Genomic DNA, 18,937 nt, shown 5'->3' with positions numbered 1-18,937 from the left:
CTATACATGAGAATAACAGCGCCCTCTTGACAATGATCACATATTTCTGGTCGGGCTTTATTGCTTATTTATTTAAGATTACAATTGTCAACGGCACTCGTAAAGTTTCTTTACTTGCATTCATAGTAAAGAAACTTATTTACGAGATGGGTAATAGAAAAAATGGCTGCAATAAAACAACGTTTGATGTCTATCATTTATTCAGTAAATAAATAAAATTTTAATTTCATAACTTCTTCACGGATGTTTGAGCTTAGAACAATGACGATGCTGACGTCATGTCCCTTGGTGATAAATTATAATCGGACTATAAAAGTCTTTGTCGAACTTTCATTTGGTCTCATAATTCCGGTGTGACGTGGCTATCACACTTAAGGCTCATTTAGACGATGCCAGAACTCGCATGCGAGGTCAGCGTATTGGATGTCGTCATGCAAAATCGCATGAGTTCGCGCGCCGTTAAAATGAGCCCTTATGCGGATGGGCATGTCGCTCCGGCGTGTGAATGTGAAGGAAGCAGCGTTACACTATGTACGGATTTTTTATGTACAGGTTTTTTTCAACCCTCAACAAGGTAAATATTGGTCATACTAAGCAAATTTAATATGGGACTAAACAAGAAATATTTAAAAAAATCTATGGTTCTAAAAGTGTATGTAACAGATTTTTTTTTGCGTTTTTTTTGGGTTGGTCCCATAGTAAAAGTTTCTCAGTATGACCTGTATATTTCACCTCGCATAAATATAGATGAGACTTGGATATATACCCCGTATATATGACATCTTGGTTCAAGAAGTGTGTTTGTAACAATGTGTAAAATGAGTTGACGTGGATAAAATATAATAATGGGGGAACCCATTGGAATACAAGTCTATCAATAGATTAACTAAAGATGTGAAGAATGATGGAAATGAATTAATTACATTAATTACTTATTTCATAAAAGTTCCTTAGACATATCAGCATTTTCTATCTAAGCTTTTTGTAACCAACGAAATAAGATGGCTCTTAACAAGAACGGATTTCCTTACCAGAGCGGATTCTAAAAAGCATATTCAATGTCTGCATTAATTTAGTCAACATAGTATACATGATTTGCCAGCGAGCAACGGAGCGCAGCATACTCGGAGTCCGCAGAACCGATAGGAAACACACTGCGCTCCAAAACTGGTATAATATGTGGGTGGAAAGGCCGCCAAGCTCAAGTGGAATTGGGCGGGACACATCAGAAGACCATTTCTCGAACGGTACTGGTCTAATATAATTAGTCCGTTGCCATGGTAACCCATACGACTTGACAGTTCGTGGACTAATAATATTAGTCTAATACCTTTGTGAAAGGGTAGCCCTTGGAATAATCATACAAGGTGTCTTATCAATCGTGTTTCTATGGTCGCTGAAATATGCAGGCTTCATTCGATAATTCTGTCGACTGATATACGGAAGGTGGAGGTAAGGAAATAAATCTCCATGTACCAAAAAGTGTCATCAAAAAACCTTAAATAGGTGGCGCTACAATACCTAGAATACTTGAACAAAAAAATCAAATAATAGACAGCGCACTTCACTCCGTCAATAACGCCTAGGTTTTTAGCTACTCTAGCGCTACTCTGGAGAGATTTGGAACTATTATTTATAGCTGACAGCTGGACACTTGCAACAGTTCTACCATAAGAGATGGCACTCCTCTTAATTCCACACTCCATAGACTGATACAGGGCGTATGTCAGGTTCTCAACAGAGTTATACAGGGTGTCCTGAAGATATACAGGGTGTTTACGCGGTGCTCATCTTGCAAAGATGGCGAAGCTGCATGATCTTGATGTCGTCGGTGCCGAACTTGACCACGCCTTCCTGGTTCTCGATACTGATGAGCTGCCCGACGGCTTCGCGCTCTTCGCCGGCCACCACCTGCGGTTTATCGTAATGTTAATAATATGATACGCCTATGTGATACCCCTAAGATTATTATCTTTTATCTTAGGGGTAGGGGGTTTTAGAATGCCACGGGAGTGTTAGAGGCTTGTTTGCCAATAAGGTATTGAATATTTTGACTAACTTTGTGATTTGATAAAATAAAAGGGTAAAAATTATTCAAAAAGATGTGACGGGGTGGAATTTTGGAAGGGATATTTAATTTTTTTTATATATTAATTAATTGTTACTACAATAAAGTCACTATTCTGACACTGGCACACAATAGTACCATATATTTTATTTGTTTGGTTTGAATACACAAAATCGTGGTAGTGATCAAAAACAGGACAACGAAAATAAATTTGCTCCAACACACCGCAAGGAAGAAATTGAAAATTAATGATAAATCCCTTAACTTTTAAGCGTCATGTGTTAACAAAAAAAAATGATTGAACTGACGCCGGGCACGTTGACCACGCGGTCCTCGCGCGGCAGGTACACGGCATAACGACTCGTGCCAGATGACGGCGTACCTTGACTCGCTCCCCGGACGCGGGCACGACGGGCTCCAGCAGCGCGCCGGGCACGTTGACCACGCGGTCCTCGCGCGGCAGGTACACGGCATAACGACTCGTGCCAGATGACGGCGTACCTTGACTCGCTCCCCGGACGCGGGCACGACGGGCTCCAGCAGCGCGCCGGGCACGTTGACCACGCGGTCCTCGCGCGGCAGGTACACGGCATAACGACTCGTGCCAGATGACGGCGTACCTTGACTCGCTCCCCGGACGCGGGCACGACGGGCTCCAGCAGCGCGCCGGGCACGTTGACCACGCGGTCCTCGCGCGGCAGGTACACGGCATAACGACTCGTGCCAGATGACGGCGTACCTTGACTCGCTCCCCGGACGCGGGCACGACGGGCTCCAGCAGCGCGCCGGGCACGTTGACCACGCGGTCCTCGCGCGGCAGGTACACGGCATAACGACTCGTGCCAGATGACGGCGTACCTTGACTCGCTCCCCGGACGCGGGCACGACGGGCTCCAGCAGCGCGCCGGGCACGTTGACCACGCGGTCCTCGCGCGGCAGGTACACGGCATAACGACTCGTGCCAGATGACGGCGTACCTTGACTCGCTCCCCGGACGCGGGCACGACGGGCTCCAGCAGCGCGCCGGGCACGTTGACCACGCGGTCCTCGCGCGGCAGGTACACGGCATAACGACTCGTGCCAGATGACGGCGTACCTTGACTCGCTCCCCGGACGCGGGCACGACGGGCTCCAGCAGCGCGCCGGGCACGTTGACCACGCGGTCCTCGCGCGGCAGGTACACGGCATAACGACTCGTGCCAGATGACGGCGTACCTTGACTCGCTCCCCGGACGCGGGCACGACGGGCTCCAGCAGCGCGCCGGGCACGTTGACCACGCGGTCCTCGCGCGGCAGGTACACGGCATAACGACGAGTGCCAGATGACGGCGTACCTTGACTCGCTCCCCGGACGCGGGCACGACGGGCTCCAGCAGCGCGCCGGGCACGTTGACCACGCGGTCCTCGCGCGGCAGGTACACGGCATAACGACTCGTGCCAGATGACGGCGTACCTTGACTCGCTCCCCGGACGCGGGCACGACGGGCTCCAGCAGCGCGCCGGGCACGTTGACCACGCGGTCCTCGCGCGGCAGGTACACGGCATAACGACTCGTGCCAGATGACGGCGTACCTTGACTCGCTCCCCGGACGCGGGCACGACGGGCTCCAGCAGCGCGCCGGGCACGTTGACCACGCGGTCCTCGCGCGGCAGGTACACGGCATAACGACGAGTGCCAGATGACGGCGTACCTTGACTCGCTCCCCGGACGCGGGCACGACGGGCTCCAGCAGCGCGCCGGGCACGTTGACCACGCGGTCCTCGCGCGGCAGGTACACGGCATAACGACGAGTGCCAGATGACGGCGTACCTTGACTCGCTCCCCGGACGCGGGCACGACGGGCTCCAGCAGCGCGCCGGGCACGTTGACCACGCGGTCCTCGCGCGGCAGGTACACGGCATAACGACTCGTGCCAGATGACGGCGTACCTTGACTCGCTCCCCGGACGCGGGCACGACGGGCTCCAGCAGCGCGCCGGGCACGTTGACCACGCGGTCCTCGCGCGGCAGGTACACGGCATAACGACTCGTGCCAGATGACGGCGTACCTTGACTCGCTCCCCGGACGCGGGCACGACGGGCTCCAGCAGCGCGCCGGGCACGTTGACCACGCGGTCCTCGCGCGGCAGGTACACGGCATAACGACTCGTGCCAGATGACGGCGTACCTTGACTCGCTCCCCGGACGCGGGCACGACGGGCTCCAGCAGCGCGCCGGGCACGTTGACCACGCGGTCCTCGCGCGGCAGGTACACGGCATAACGACGAGTGCCAGATGACGGCGTACCTTGACTCGCTCCCCCGGACGCGGGCACGACGGGCTCCAGCAGCGCGCCGGGCACGTTGACCACGCGGTCCTCGCGCGGCAGGTACACGGCATAACGACGAGTGCCAGATGACGGCGTACCTTGACTCGCTCCCCGGACGCGGGCACGACGGGCTCCAGCAGCGCGCCGGGCACGTTGACCACGCGGTCCTCGCGCGGCAGGTACACGGCATAACGACGAGTGCCAGATGACGGCGTACCTTGACTCGCTCCCCGGACGCGGGCACGACGGGCTCCAGCAGCGCGCCGGGCACGTTGACCACGCGGTCCTCGCGCGGCAGGTACACGGCATAACGACGAGTGCCAGATGACGGCGTACCTTGACTCGCTCCCCGGACGCGGGCACGACGGGCTCCAGCAGCGCGCCGGGCACGTTGACCACGCGGTCCTCGCGCGGCAGGTACACGGCATAACGACGAGTGCCAGATGACGGCGTACCTTGACTCGCTCCCCGGACGCGGGCACGACGGGCTCCAGCAGCGCGCCGGGCACGTTGACCACGCGGTCCTCGCGCGGCAGGTACACGGCATAACGACTCGTGCCAGATGACGGCGTACCTTGACTCGCTCCCCGGACGCGGGCACGACGGGCTCCAGCAGCGCGCCGGGCACGTTGACCACGCGGTCCTCGCGCGGCAGGTACACGGCATAACGACTCGTGCCAGATGACGGCGTACCTTGACTCGCTCCCCGGACGCGGGCACGACGGGCTCCAGCAGCGCGCCGGGCACGTTGACCACGCGGTCCTCGCGCGGCAGGTACACGGCATAACGACTCGTGCCAGATGACGGCGTACCTTGACTCGCTCCCCGGACGCGGGCACGACGGGCTCCAGCAGCGCGCCGGGCACGTTGACCACGCGGTCCTCGCGCGGCAGGTACACGGCGCACATGGCGCCCGACAGCCCGCGCACCACGCCCGTCTGCCCCGCCAGCCCGGCCAGCCCGTCGTCTTCCGACCCGCGGATCCGGACTTCCACCTGTGATCAAAGTAGAAGGGAGTTAAGGAATAGAATCTCCATATACCAAAAAGAGTTCAATAGGTGGCACTACAATACCTAAAATACTTGAAAATAAGTTTTTAGCAAAAATTTAATTTTTGGTACAAGCGTTTATCACTGACTGTACTTTTTTTCCACAGGCAACTAATACTCATCGAGAAAATTCTAAAAATGTTGCATTGTCATCCGACTTACGTAACGTACGTAAACGTATGCAAATTTTCAGCTTCATCGAAAAACCGGGAAGTGGGTCAAATTTAGCTTGCAAGATTTGTCCCATATATACTAACAGAGCAAGTTAAATAAAAGCTTGTAAAAAAAATCTAATCATAGACAGCGTACTTCACTCCGTCAATCACGCCTAGTTTCTGAGCTACTCTAGCGCAACTCTGGAGAGATTTGGAACTATTATTTATAGTTCACAGCTGGACACTTGCAACAGTTCTGCCTATGAAGTTTCTATTCCTTGCCTCTTCCTTCCATAGTATAAGGGTTAAGGTTGTAAGTGAATGCAAGTCCCTGTTATACAGAACAGGGAATAAATATTAACTCACACTAATTTCGTTTACTACTTTTTACACATTATTATTAAGTCCCGTTTTTGTAAATAAGAATACCGAATCAGTTTTGACACTCAAAATGATTTATTATTTCAGTAATTTAAAATTGTCTTAACACTAAAAATATCCTGTAAAAAGTATTCTTTCCATCTCCCGCCATTTTTTATTTTTACTTTTTAATACCTACTACGAGGGTGGATCGAATAGTACCCGCGTTTGATGGGAGATGGCGTTGCTTACGAAAGGTGGCAATACCATCGTGTATTATTCCCTTTATTAATAAAAAAAAAAAGACAATTGTCAGTGGTTTAATTTTTTTTTGGCGGCAAATTTTGTAAGAGATGTTTTGTTTTTCGTACAAAACGGAGAAAGACCAATATCGTTCCGTAATCCGCTTCTTATTTTTGGACGGAAAAACATGCGATCAAATAAAAGTAAAGTTAGATGCTGTCTACGGAGTTCATTCGCCGTCTATGACAACCGTGAGATATTGGTTTAGTGAATTTAAACGAGGCCGTACATCTGTTTTCGACGAGGCCCGCTCAGGGCGCCCGGCAGACGTGGTTACCGAAGAAGTCGTAGAAAAGGTAAAAAACATGATGCTCACCGATCGCACCAAGGAGCGCGAATTAGCAGAGGCTGTGGGGGTGTCGTACGGAACAGCAATTAATATAATACACGACAAAAAAGTATCCGCCCGATGGGTGCCGCGATTGCTCACGGATGAAAATAAGCAGTTACGGCTGTCAATATCGAAGGAGTGTTTGGGCTTGTTTGAGCGAAATCCGCCGCAGTTTTTCCGTCATGTCGTCACAGTTGACGAAACCTGGATTCATAATTATACTCGAGACCAAACGGTAGTCTGTCGATAAGACCGCCTGTTGTTTACCTCTTCTTTATGTGTTGTATTATTTGTACTGTTTCTGTATTGAGGTGTGCAATAAAGTATATTTGTATTGTATTGTAGTCTACACAATGGCTTTTTTCAAATGAATCTGCCCCGAAGAAGGCTAAAACGGTCCCATCAGCGGGAAAAGTCATAGCCACGATTTATTGGGATTCTGAAGGAATTATCTTTATGGATTTCTTACGAAAAGGCAAATCTATTACTGGGCAGTACTACAGTGAGTTATTGGACCGGTTCGTTAAAAAACTAAAGGAGAGACGGCCCCACCTGGCAAAGTTGTTTCATCACGACAACGCACCAGCACATTCTTCTAGAAGTGTCGCTGCCAAACTTTGGGTTAGTTTACGGATTGCTGCCACACCCACCTTACTCACCGGATCTGGCTCCCTGTGACTTTTTTCTATTTCCGAATATGAAAACATGGCTCGGGGGAAAGAAATTCTGAGACAGAAGCGTATTTTGAAGAGTTTGGCAAATCCTACTTTTTGGAACTAAAGAAGTGGCCGAAGCGCTGGGAAAAGTGTAAGGACCTCGAAGGGGACTGCGTTGAAAAATGAAATAAAAAAGTTTAAAAAATATGCGTCTTCATTTCTAACACGGGTACTTTTTGATCCACCCTCGAATATCTAGTGACGAGGATTAGTTCTTTCAGGGTTGAAAACCGTCAACAACATTAAATATTATGCAAATTTCTAAATGGATTTATATATATTCTTTCCTGTGGCTTTTATGGGAAAAAGTCGGATTAGATCGTTAAATAGTGGGAAGGGAGCGGAGAACCTTTAGGTGAAACTAATCGAAGGTAGCAAGATCAGGAGGATTGTATATTTTGTTTTTTTTTTTTAACACGCAATAAATCTTAATGAGATAATACATTTTCGTAGTTTAGTTTGAAAAATGAGAATGTAAGTCACCTCCGTGGTGTGCCAGTCGCCGGCCGCCTCGCCGGCGAAGGGGCTGCGCGGCGAGTAGCCGGCCGGCGACGGCGTGCCCAGGTAGCCGGCCGCGTAGCCCGCCGGCGACGGCGACGGCTGGTACGGGCTGTAGCTGTGGTCCGAGCCGTACATCGTGCCCGGCGTCTGCGGCGTGAAGGGGCCGGCCGCGTAGGGCGCGGGGTAGGCGGCGGGCGACTCGTCCAGCCCGTAGTCGAAGTCGGTCCGCGCCGGCGTGGCGGCCGCCGCCGGGTCCCAGGCGCCGTGCGCCGGCGTGCGCGAGCCGTCGTGCGACGGCGTGGCCGAGCCGTAGTGCGGCGTGCGGTTCCCCACGTCGTATATGGGCGTCTGCGAGCCGTGCATGGGGGTCTTGAGCCCCGTGTCGCGGTACGTGGGCGTGGCCGCGCCCGCGGCCGTCGGCGTGCGCCCGGGGGTCCGGCTGTAGAACGACGAGGACCCGTCCTTGGAAGGAGCTCCGACGTTCGCGATGTGACTCCGGTCGACTGAGATGGTTTGGCAGGCGGAGTGTAGCTCGACTCTGGCCGTGCTGCCTGTGGCGTCTTTGACGATACCGACGTTGCCTTTGTACGGTCCTCCGGTGATTTTGATGGTTTGTCCGATGAGTTCTCTGTCTCTAGTGACGCCTCCGCCTCGACCTGCCCCGCGACCTCTGCCTCTCGGCGTAGCGCCACCTCTGCCGGACGGATGCATCGGAGACTGAATACGAGGAGACATAAACCCGAGCGATAATTGGTTAGTAGCTGATGGATTTTTGTTACCGCCGGCTAGCTGAAGATGTCGAGTCTTACACACGAATATACCACCGTTATCTAGGTACATTCTCGACTGCAGAAAAGCGAAGTTTCTGTACAGATGTTTTATCTCTCCATTGCGACCTGCGTGTGGTCCGTCGATAACTTTTACTATGTCTTTCTTCTGTATCGTATTCTGCTCGGAATCTAACGCTTTTGTGAAGCGATTCTCGCGTCGTTTCTGCAAAGCTTGAGGCTTACATTCGATCACTTTCCCTTGCATGCCTAGCACGTGGAAATTCTCCTTTTCCAGTCGAACTATGACTCCAACGGTCTGTGGATCTAATTGGACCATATCGCCCCATTGGAACTGCCCAAGGGAATCTACACCGGTCGCCATGTCTGAGCATAGTTGGAGATCTCTGGGTAACACTTCCAGCTCATGCATAGTCAAATCCGAGACTAATACAACTCTGTGAGGTTCTACTCTTACTATAAGACCAGTGTCGCCTTCATATCGACCAGCTAAAACCTTTACATGGTCACCCTGCTTAAAGTACTTCCTTAACTCATTAGGTTTGAAGACGAGAGGGTCTTTCAAAGCGTCGTGTTTAGGCATGACCGTGATCATTGAGCCGTCTATAGCTATAATCCTAGCCTGCAGGTTAGCCAGATCACCAGAGCACACTTCGACATTGTCACCCATAGAGAAAGAGTGCAGACTTGTCGGATCATCTTTGGCGGGAGCTGCTAACTCAATATCTATCCCTTCTGGCTGCTCTTCAAATCTTTCCAATTCCATCAAAGTCGGTTTAACACCTTCAGCCAATATGGCTGACATTGTAAAGTTTTTATACAGGAAGCCTTTTCGAGAGTATCTGTTGCCTTCAAAGAGTAAGAAGTCACCATCAGACGTGACTTCACCACCAATAGCTCTAATGGCTTCGGGGTCGAATGGTTTGGCAGCGGGGCGCTTCTTCTTCTTCCGTTTTGCTGCTTCACTCTCGCTCTGTACTGTTCTTAAAGCACCTCTCAATCTCGTGTAGTCTATTCTAGGAAGCAGTTTGAGATGAACTTGGTTTTGAGCCAGATCCACATAGTCCACCTGAGCTATATCATCTTTGTATAAACCTCTCTTCAGCCTCACCCATTGCTTGGATTTCAATCCAGACTGTTCCTTCACTACTCTCAAAACATCTGTCATTTCCTTAATAGGAACCATGTCCTGCTTCCAAATACCCAACCTAAGTGTCCCCACATTGTTAATAAGTGCTTTGACATGAGTTTGCTTGTACGCCTCAATGTAAATATACCCTTTAACGCCTTCTGGAGCGACAACAGATTTAATTTGGAATGGTTCTTCAGAAAACTGATAAGCAATGAACTTTCTCATTAAAAGTAGCACTGTAGCCTTTTCCTCTCCAATTCTGCATTTGACCATCCATAGATTAGGGTCCTTAATGCCTGGTAAGAGAGTTTGCTGTGTGATTTCATCTGACATTTCCTCGCCACCTTCACCGAAGTGCCTTAACGCTACAGATTCATCAGCATACTTGTTCCGGAAGTACTCCTCTATCTTCTCGGCCTTCTGCGTGTCCCAGAGGTTGGTGCCTCTGCGTCTGCCTTCTATCTCTCGGGCCGTGGGCCCCATCTCGTCCACCTCGTTGCCGACGATGCCCATCTCTTGGGCACCCTCTTCCCATTCGTCATCTTCTTCAACTTCGTCATCTACCTACAAATAGAAGCAGATTTATGAATTACCTTGCTTGGCCACTGCTTTTACTGCGGTTGGCCGTCTTAAAAGTTAGTGGAATGTTATGTTTGTTGCAATAGCTCACAATAGAGCTAATTAATAAATGTTGTCTTTAATTGAATTTAAACTGGCATGAGTCATACTAACTTAAGCCAAAAATACGGTTCAACAGAAGTAATATTAGTCACTCGCGCGACGTTTTGGAGAGCCTAGGTCTCCACTGTCTCCAGTAGAGTAGACGAGTAGTAGTAGGTCAATTAAACCATATTTTTGGTTCAAGTTAATAAGTAATGTTGTCTTTAGCTAGGATACTCCCACTAAGCTCTGTAAAGTTAGTGTTAGTGGAGACTCAAATCCCTTGAGTCCTCTGCCTTAAAACTCGACTCAGTTTTTCAGACTCATATTATGAAGTCTAAACTCGAATTCTTTTCAACTTGTTAGAGACTAGACTCTTTTGTAGACTTCCTTTTCAGAAAACTCTCAATTATTTTGCAAACAATTTCGAAACGCATTGTCTTTAAATAATATTCGTGGATTTTATTATACTGTTATTTAGGTAAAACCTATGAAATTGTTAACGGAGTCTTTATTCCGAGGCTCGAGTCCTTTTGAGTTGCTCTTTTTTTTTATCTGATTTTTATTGAGGCTTTGGACACTCTAGGTGAACATGTCAGCCTCAAGGGTGCTTTCATAGTTCCCTACGCAAGGGAGAGATCTATAAAGTGGTATACGCCGATTGCTATGTCTAATAATAATAATAAAACATTTATTTCAGACCAAATTGATCCATATATGGTTAGTTACAGCGTATCTTAATAACTATGTTAGTAGCACAGAACAAAAACAAAAGCAAAAAATCAAAAAATCAAAATAAAAAATAAAATAAAAAATAAAAAAGATACTTGTATGAATATTACAAGTATTGCCAGGGACAAGCAGGGCAGAGAACCTGCTCTACTTGGCCCTGCCAATCGCCACCTCCACCCAGTAGCGAGTGAGAGGAGAGTCGAGGCGCTCTGCCAACTCCCTCAGAAGGCCGTTGCTGCTGCCCCGCACACGATTCAGCAGTGATCCAACTCTTTTTCTCCTGATGGCGAAAAAGTCATCTGTACGCGCCTCAGCAAACATTCTGGATGCACTGTTATGTCTCGGCAGCCGCAACAACATTCTGAGGATGTTGTTATATTGCACGCGAATTGAGTTGTAGGCTCTCTGTGTAAATCTCACCCACAGACTACACGTGTAGAACGTCTGACAGTAGGCCTTGAAAAGCGTCAATTTGACTCCGGTACTACAACGTGCGAATCTGCGGGCGATCATGTTGCCCCGTACAGCCATCGCTCTCCTCTCCCTCTCCATATCCGGGTCATCGCTCAGGTTACTGGTGAGCATATGACCAAGATATTTGACCCTATCTACTACCTTTAGAGGTACACCACACAGCTTGATCTCAGGGACAGCTTCCGAGTTGTATTTACGGGCCTTGAACACTACCAGCTCGCTTTTGGTAGCGTTATACCTGAGACCATGCTGCTCAGCGTAACCCTCACATAATGTCAGCAGCAGCCTTACGGAGCTGACCGATGGCCCCAGCAGCACCATGTCATCCGCGTAGCTAATGTTATTAAAACACTTGTCGCCCATGTGACAACCGACATGCGTCCTGCTGAGGCCATCGATCAACTCATTCATATAGAGGTTAAACAAGATAGGTGACGATAGCCCCCCTTGCCTAACACCACATTGGAGTCTATACTCGTCCGATTCTTCCCCCGCCCATCTCACACGATTGACCTGGGAGCTGTACCAATACCTTAGCAACGCAACACATTCCGCTGGTAGGCCCGTGCGCGCCAGTTTCTCCCACAGTATGTCGTACACAACCAGGTCAAACGCCTTCGACAGGTCAAGAAAACACCCGTAGATAGGTGTGTTTCTGTCCTTATAGTACTGGACAGCCTGTTTAACACACAAAATTGCACTGTCAGTTGACAAACCCGGCCTAAAGCCAAACTGAGCGTCATTTAACTTTATGTACCTACAAAGTTGCGCATTAATCAAACTGTCCAGCACCTTTGCAATAACAGTCGCCAGTGAAATAGGCCTGTAGTTTGCGAAGTCTGACAGGTCTCCCGTTTTATTTTTGACTAGTGGTATGACCACTGTCCTCGTCAGCTGCTCCGGCAAGTATCCGTGCCTCAGACACAAAGTGAAAAACATTGCCAACGACCGCGGTAGGTGAATCCCCGCATATTTAAGATGTTCGATACTGAGACCGTCATGCCCCGGCGATTTTCCCCTCTGCATATTTTTGATTACATTATAAACATCTTTAGTCGTAAACTCTACAGTACTCTCGCCCATGACAGTCTCAGTATCACACACCTCGCGTGCCGCTGTAGTATTCAGAAGTGGCGTTACAGCGAAAAGGCTTTTGAAGTGATTGGCAATGCTCTTTGCATCACTCACCCCTCCCACAGTCACCGGAACACACGTTCGAGCGTTATGCTTCTTTGTGTTCTTCCAGAAGGCTTTAAAGTCTTTGGCTGCCTGTCTAGAGGCAAGTATATCGCATTTTATTTGTTCTTGCCTGTCTTGACACCACTTTAACTTAGACTTAAAAAGCCTTCTGGTTTCACACATATTGTCGAAAGCTGGACCCTGACGCGGCCTATTTGCTGATACCCAGACCAGAAACTTATCTCTCGCCTCTCTGTGGGCGTCGGCTACGAATTTATTCCAGCCCGCCAGATGTTCAACTTTCGAACGCTTACTCCCTGCTGGCCTACTTGACCTTCTAGCCGCCTCCGTCAATGTGGATATTAGGTAATTATACATATTATTTAAAATGTCGTGATGTTTACGTTCTGTACATAACCGATCAGCACATGACGTTAATTCGGCCGGGAAGTCAAGCAGCCTCAGTTTTTCGTTACATACCTCTTGATATTCATCAATTTGTGAAGCAGATCTGTCCCCCCATACCACTCCTTCATACAGCCGCCTCACGGGACCGTAGTGACAATGGGTTCTATTCATCTCACAAACAACCGTGAGCGGTAGGTGGTCGGACCAGTACACGTCATATTCTACCTTAACATCACGCACGGTTGCCCGCGCAGCCTCCGTGACAATGCAGTGATCCAACCACCTATTACATCCATGCGCATCACTAGTGAACGTGTACGTCCCCGAAGTAGCACCTAATAAAGGCTCTGCCAACCAACAATTGATCTGTCCATTGTGCATGGAGCCCAAACTACTAAAAATCCTTTTTCTCAAGTCCGAATTCCGGACGCAGTCCAACAATACGTGAGACAAGTCATCAGGCTTCTGACAGTCTACACACAGTGGTGACGGTTTAACACCCATCATACATAGAAACTTGTTTGTAGGGATGTGTCCGGACCGGACTCGGAAAGCTGAGACTAACACTTTTCTAGCGAGTTTGGCAGAATCAAACCAGGGTATCCACAAGGGTCTAGCTTGGATTGTTCTGTACCAGATTCCTACATCTCTTGATAAAGATTGTGCTACAAAATGGTATTCCCATTTTTGAAAACATATTTTTTTAATTCTAGGAATTACTTCACTTGAATATGGTATGGAATCTAGTACAGAGCCACCCATTGCAGCGGTTTTAAAAAAGACTCAAGAAAGAACACTCCTTGGGACCTAAACGACTCAGTAGTTTTTTAAGCACCCAGTCTCGTAAAAACGAGTCTAGTTCTTCAAATTCAGACTCAAAAGGCTTGAGTTCCTACCAACACTAACTCCAATTATATGACTAGATGAAACAGTTAAAATGGTGGAGTAGTTTTAATTTTTAATTGACAATATTTTACTACTGGGATTGTTAACTGAGTCCCACTGAGGTTTCCGTTACACTTTTGGCAGATTTTGGCATAAAAATCCAGTCAAAGGTTCAGTTAGTCAAAATTATGATTTTGGCCGAAATTAAAGCAAAACCAAATCTTTGGTTTCACTATTGGAAAAAAACCTGTTTCGGTTGATTACTATTGTTAACACATTAGGGCTGCTTGCATCATACAATGGTAATTTACATCATACAATGATTAGGGATTGGTTACAGCAAGAACAGCAAAAAGTTACCTCAGCCTCATCAATGATGAATCCTCCATAACGACTGTCCTTTTTCCGTTTCTTCCTGTGCCGTGCCTCTTCTTCATCCTCGTCATACTCTTCCGAGTCCACCAGATCCTCACCTTCTGGCTCTTCCTCATCCTAGAATAACAAAGAATTAGTTGTTGAATAGGTACATTAATACAAACTAGTCTCTTAGTTGGCTGAATATCATGTCAAGTTAGGTTAGATTTTTTTATTATGATCATAAGTAGCTTGTTTATGAAGACAAAATAGATTAAATAAAAGGCTTATTAGACCAACAAAGAATGGTATATTTATATTATATTAACCAAAGAAGTATCCACAATATATTACTCCATGCATGCAATGAATGTACAAAATTCAGGTATTTTCCCCTGCCATAGATACCAAAACTTTGCTGCATACAGTTATGTTTGCTTGTAAGTACACCTTATACATGTAACTAAGGTAGGCAACTAGTGCAAGAAGCATGGGTATTATAATGAATTAGCTTGTACTGGAACTTTGGCTTTTTTTACCCATTGTTTACAACTTTACACTATACACATAACCCCCGCATGTTACATGCGCTTTATTCAAAAAACAACTATTAGGTGTGTGCAAAAGTTGTACCCGATTTCAGTGGATAGAATAATGAAAGTAATATCTATGTTGCCACTTTGCTGGCAATAAAAAGATTCCCTTTCTATAAAAATCTTCAGATTTAGAATCAAAAAACTGCTGTATAGCCATTTGTAATTGTTCACATTTATCGAATTTTTTCTGCGTCAAACTGTTTTGTAATTAATGAAAGAGATGGTAGATCCTCAACGATTTGATTAATACTAAGCTAGAAATGTGTACGCGCAGGCTTGTTACAACGTGTTTCTCCTAGAATATTGTGACGCAATATTGCATCGTTTTACTATTGCATAACCATTTTTTTTTAACTTGGAATTCGTTATTTGAAAAATGGGTAGAACTTTTGCACACACCTTAAAATGGCTCCCTTAATATTTATCAACAATGCCACTGCTGTATTTTTATGTACACTTTTTTATAGAAGGGTTTATAATACTAACCTCAACTTCTTCATCACCAGAGGCTTCCTTTGCCTCGTTATCTCGGTTACGGCTGCCTCCAGACCCAGCAGACCGACTCCTGAGACATTAACATTATAGATTAGGTCTACTCTAATTTGAACTTTGAAGTGTAACAGATAAAGAATCTGCTTCACTGCGTGGCAAGTTAGTTGCAGTACAAATAAAAAGAGTTCAGATTTACACTTACAAATGTAGGACGTGTTATGAAGATAAACAGCAACCAAAATTATAGCTTTACCTCGAGCGTGAGCGCGATCGTGAACGCGAAGGCGACCGGGAACGGGAGCGTGAGCGGCTTGGGCTCCGGCTCGGTGTGCGGCTCCCTGAGCGGGACCGAGAACGGGACACCGAGCGAGACCTCGCAGACCTATTTGACGCGGCACTCCGCCTGGAACGGTTCGACACCACGCTACCAGCGTCCGAACCGCTCCCAGAGTAATTACTGCCCTCCGAATCAGACATGGCGATATTAAACTATCACTGACTTGAAGCCATGTAATTATTTGGGAAAATTCACTTCACTGCACTACAATATTACGCGTCTATACCTCACGACACAACACAGCCAAATAAAATGTAAAATAAAATGGTTGAAGATAATGACAGCGGACATAAATCGTTCAGGTCTACAACAAAACCGCCTTTTTGTAAAATTCTTGTTCTTCTGTAAAAAATAAGATTTGCTAAAATTTAACAAAGAAAAGCAATAAAATGAATAGTGCTCACTATCAAACGTTACTATAAAATATTATTAAATATACACGAGTAAAACAACTTTCTAAAAAAAACAGAAGTGCTGCATTTTGTCAATGGTAGTTGAGAAAAATTGCGATAAAAAAACTTTTCTTGTCTATTGATTCATCCATCGTTGCCCCACCGACTGATGTGAAATTTTCTCGATAAATTCTTTAATTTATCGTTTTATAAGAAAATTCTACTTAGAATTGACGTATAGACTAACAGGGCAATCGTTAAATTCCACTTAATATAGACTCGTGTCGCCAAACGGCTTAAACCCTCTTCGTGTATGTCATCTGTGCGTTCATCGGGCGACAGCTTTCGATCGGTTTCGCACGTCCTACAATAAACAATAGTTTGTTTTTGCGGCGTATTCACGCGGGCGATCGATCGCGTGCGGTGTTGTGCAGTGGTAATGGTCGGTGCAGTGGCGGCGGAGGCGGAGATGCATCAGTGAAGGGAAGGAGCGCTTGCAGCAGGGCTCGCCAGGGACTCAGATGTTGGAGACGCGAACCGCGCGCGCCGCAGACTCGGTGTGGGCGAGCAAGCCGCTGCCGGCGCCGCACGCCATGGCCAACCCGAGACATGGGAAAAACGCTCAGGTAACTACCACTTTGCTGAACATCACCCTGCATTAGTCAGTGACCTCATAGTATCACTGCACCACATGGACCATACTTAAGTTGCAGGTATCTTTGTAGCCAGCAACAAGTTGCTACCAGTTCCCTTGACAGTCAGGAAGTTGATGGTCATGGAACCAGGTTATCCTAAAACTAGTCATTCTGGCTTAGAAAGAATAGGTCAATTGATTCTACACTGCTTTATATTTTTGATTCTGAGTCTAAATCTGAGACAAGGTTGAATCATAAAATCTGAATCTGGGAATCCCTACAGTATTACATTCTTTGACTCATGTAACTCTATTGTAAGTTGTATTATATTGAAGCTATACAACCTGGTAAAACCTATGATCAATTATACTGAAACATTTATGCATTCTTATAAGAATCATACCCATGTCTGATGCTCCTTATAATTTAAGAAATTTACCAATTTCATGAAGATCATCAGCAACCTACATTCTTACTTTCTCATTCTCTTTCTACTCCATGGTTAAAGCTTTTCTCTGCTAAGGTCTTTTTGCTTAGCACAGTCTTCTTTCCATGGACTAATAGGGTTCAGGTGTAGTCCTAAGGGTGGGACTTTATACCTTGGGACTATTTTGCAGATTAAATTTGCTGAGACTTTTATTTGTTTGAAACATATTAAATGTTTGTTTACTGATTAGTAAGCTAAGCAGATGAGTTATACAACAATTTCTGAACACAACTAACAAGTAACAAAGTTGTTAACACATAACTGGTATGGCCTGGCCTTAAGGAATAAAACTAGGTGCATCATTTAGATCACCTGGCCTTCTGCTGCTGATTGTATCATATTGCAAATTTGATTTTACATTGCCCTTTAACACATCTGTTTGTATAAGGATTTGTTTCATGTCTGAAATACATGATAATATATAAACTTGCATGTCATAATTAAACATGCAAATAAACATTAATATCAGCAGTAGTTTTTGCCTATTGTTAGGCTTACTCTGAATTATGTTGGTTTTTATTTTGTGAATGTAAGTTTCATATGCCTTAATTCATGTGAGAGTTAAACTGTTCATTATGTTAATATTTTAGTAATTTCTATGAAGTTCACAAACCTATTATATTACCTTGTATTTACAATGTTTCACATGAATTCATTAAATAAATGTTAGATCTAAATCAGCAGATCTAAAGTAGGGTAGCCACTTAGCCAGAGACAGGAATGAATGGAGAAGGCTGGAGGAGGCCTATGCCGACTGGCAAGCAGGCACCCAATACATTTAACAACACATCAGTGAAGAAACAAATAATCAGCATTTGGGTGTCATGACAAAAAGGCTATAATAAAAGAAAAAAAAAACTAAATCACATATAAAGAAGTATCCAGAACAAGGTTGAGGAAAGTGACAGCAGTTTGAATAGTTTTTATATCTGTACTAGTATTATGATAAAATATTAATGTGAAGGTGAGATTGACAAAATGAAATATCAACATGATTTTTATCAATAAATAGGTACCTCAACTCTATAGAGCATAACTTTTGAATACAGTCAAACAAATCCAATAATTATTTATATCTACAGAACTATGCCATAATGTCAGGTATATGAAAGTCATGAACCATGATGATTAAACTAAAAATAGTGGGGATCCGTTTAAGGGCATATTCAGTATCGGGTTCTGATTATGAAAAAGCAGAAGAAAAATTTTGTTTGGCAAGAAAAACAATTTTTTTTTTTCCTACATACAAATAAGAGTAAATGAAAAGGATCCTCAGCCACCCACATTATTCAACTTATTTCATTGCAATTTAATCAGACTGAGCAGTCCGTGATATTTGTGAAATAGGAATACAATATTTAGTTTTGAGATTTATCCAAAACCCAATCAGCCCTAGTTACCCCTCCAGGTTAGAAGATTGCTTTTGAAGTATATATACTCTCCGGGCCGGTTTCAACCACGGAGACTGTTTCAGCTCAGTTGTTGAATATGTCTCATTCATCTGGCTTACCAAGTGAGCCATGGCACAGTACTAGGAAAATGATGATGAATTAGTTATGGGTATTTAATATGCATGTTTAAAGAACAATAAAATA

At 46.1% G+C, this 18,937-nt stretch overlaps 2 protein-coding genes across 2 annotated transcripts in view; one reads left to right on the top strand and one right to left on the bottom strand.

The window, feature by feature from the left end:
• Positions 1-182: 182 nt before the first annotated feature.
• On the bottom strand, positions 183-16,098 carry LOC133518183 (transcription elongation factor SPT5). The gene is made up of 8 exons (XM_061851812.1): positions 15,745-16,098; positions 15,486-15,564; positions 14,410-14,541; positions 7,774-10,275; positions 5,182-5,371; positions 4,944-5,069; positions 4,117-4,235; positions 183-1,911 (listed from the first exon to the last, which is right to left on the bottom strand). The coding sequence occupies exons 1-8, from the start codon at positions 15,966-15,968 to the stop codon at positions 1,777-1,779; spliced, it is 3,507 nt and encodes a 1,168-aa protein (XP_061707796.1). The 5' UTR covers positions 15,969-16,098; the 3' UTR covers positions 183-1,776.
• Positions 16,099-16,197: 99 nt separating this feature from the next.
• Positions 16,198-18,937, top strand: part of LOC133518184 (cytoplasmic protein NCK1) — a 33,650-nt gene continuing 30,910 nt past the window's right edge. The window contains exon 1 of the mRNA XM_061851813.1: positions 16,198-16,846. Coding sequence (XP_061707797.1) covers positions 16,742-16,846 — 105 coding nt within the window. The 5' untranslated portion in view covers positions 16,198-16,741. The remainder of the gene's footprint in view (positions 16,847-18,937) is intronic.

Source organism: Cydia pomonella, chromosome 5 (genome assembly GCF_033807575.1).
Source record: "Cydia pomonella isolate Wapato2018A chromosome 5, ilCydPomo1, whole genome shotgun sequence".
In the NCBI taxonomy this organism is placed as follows: domain Eukaryota; kingdom Metazoa; phylum Arthropoda; class Insecta; order Lepidoptera; family Tortricidae; genus Cydia; species Cydia pomonella.
The sequence above is the reverse complement of the archived record's forward strand: the minus strand, read 5'-3'. Positions and strand labels throughout refer to the sequence as shown.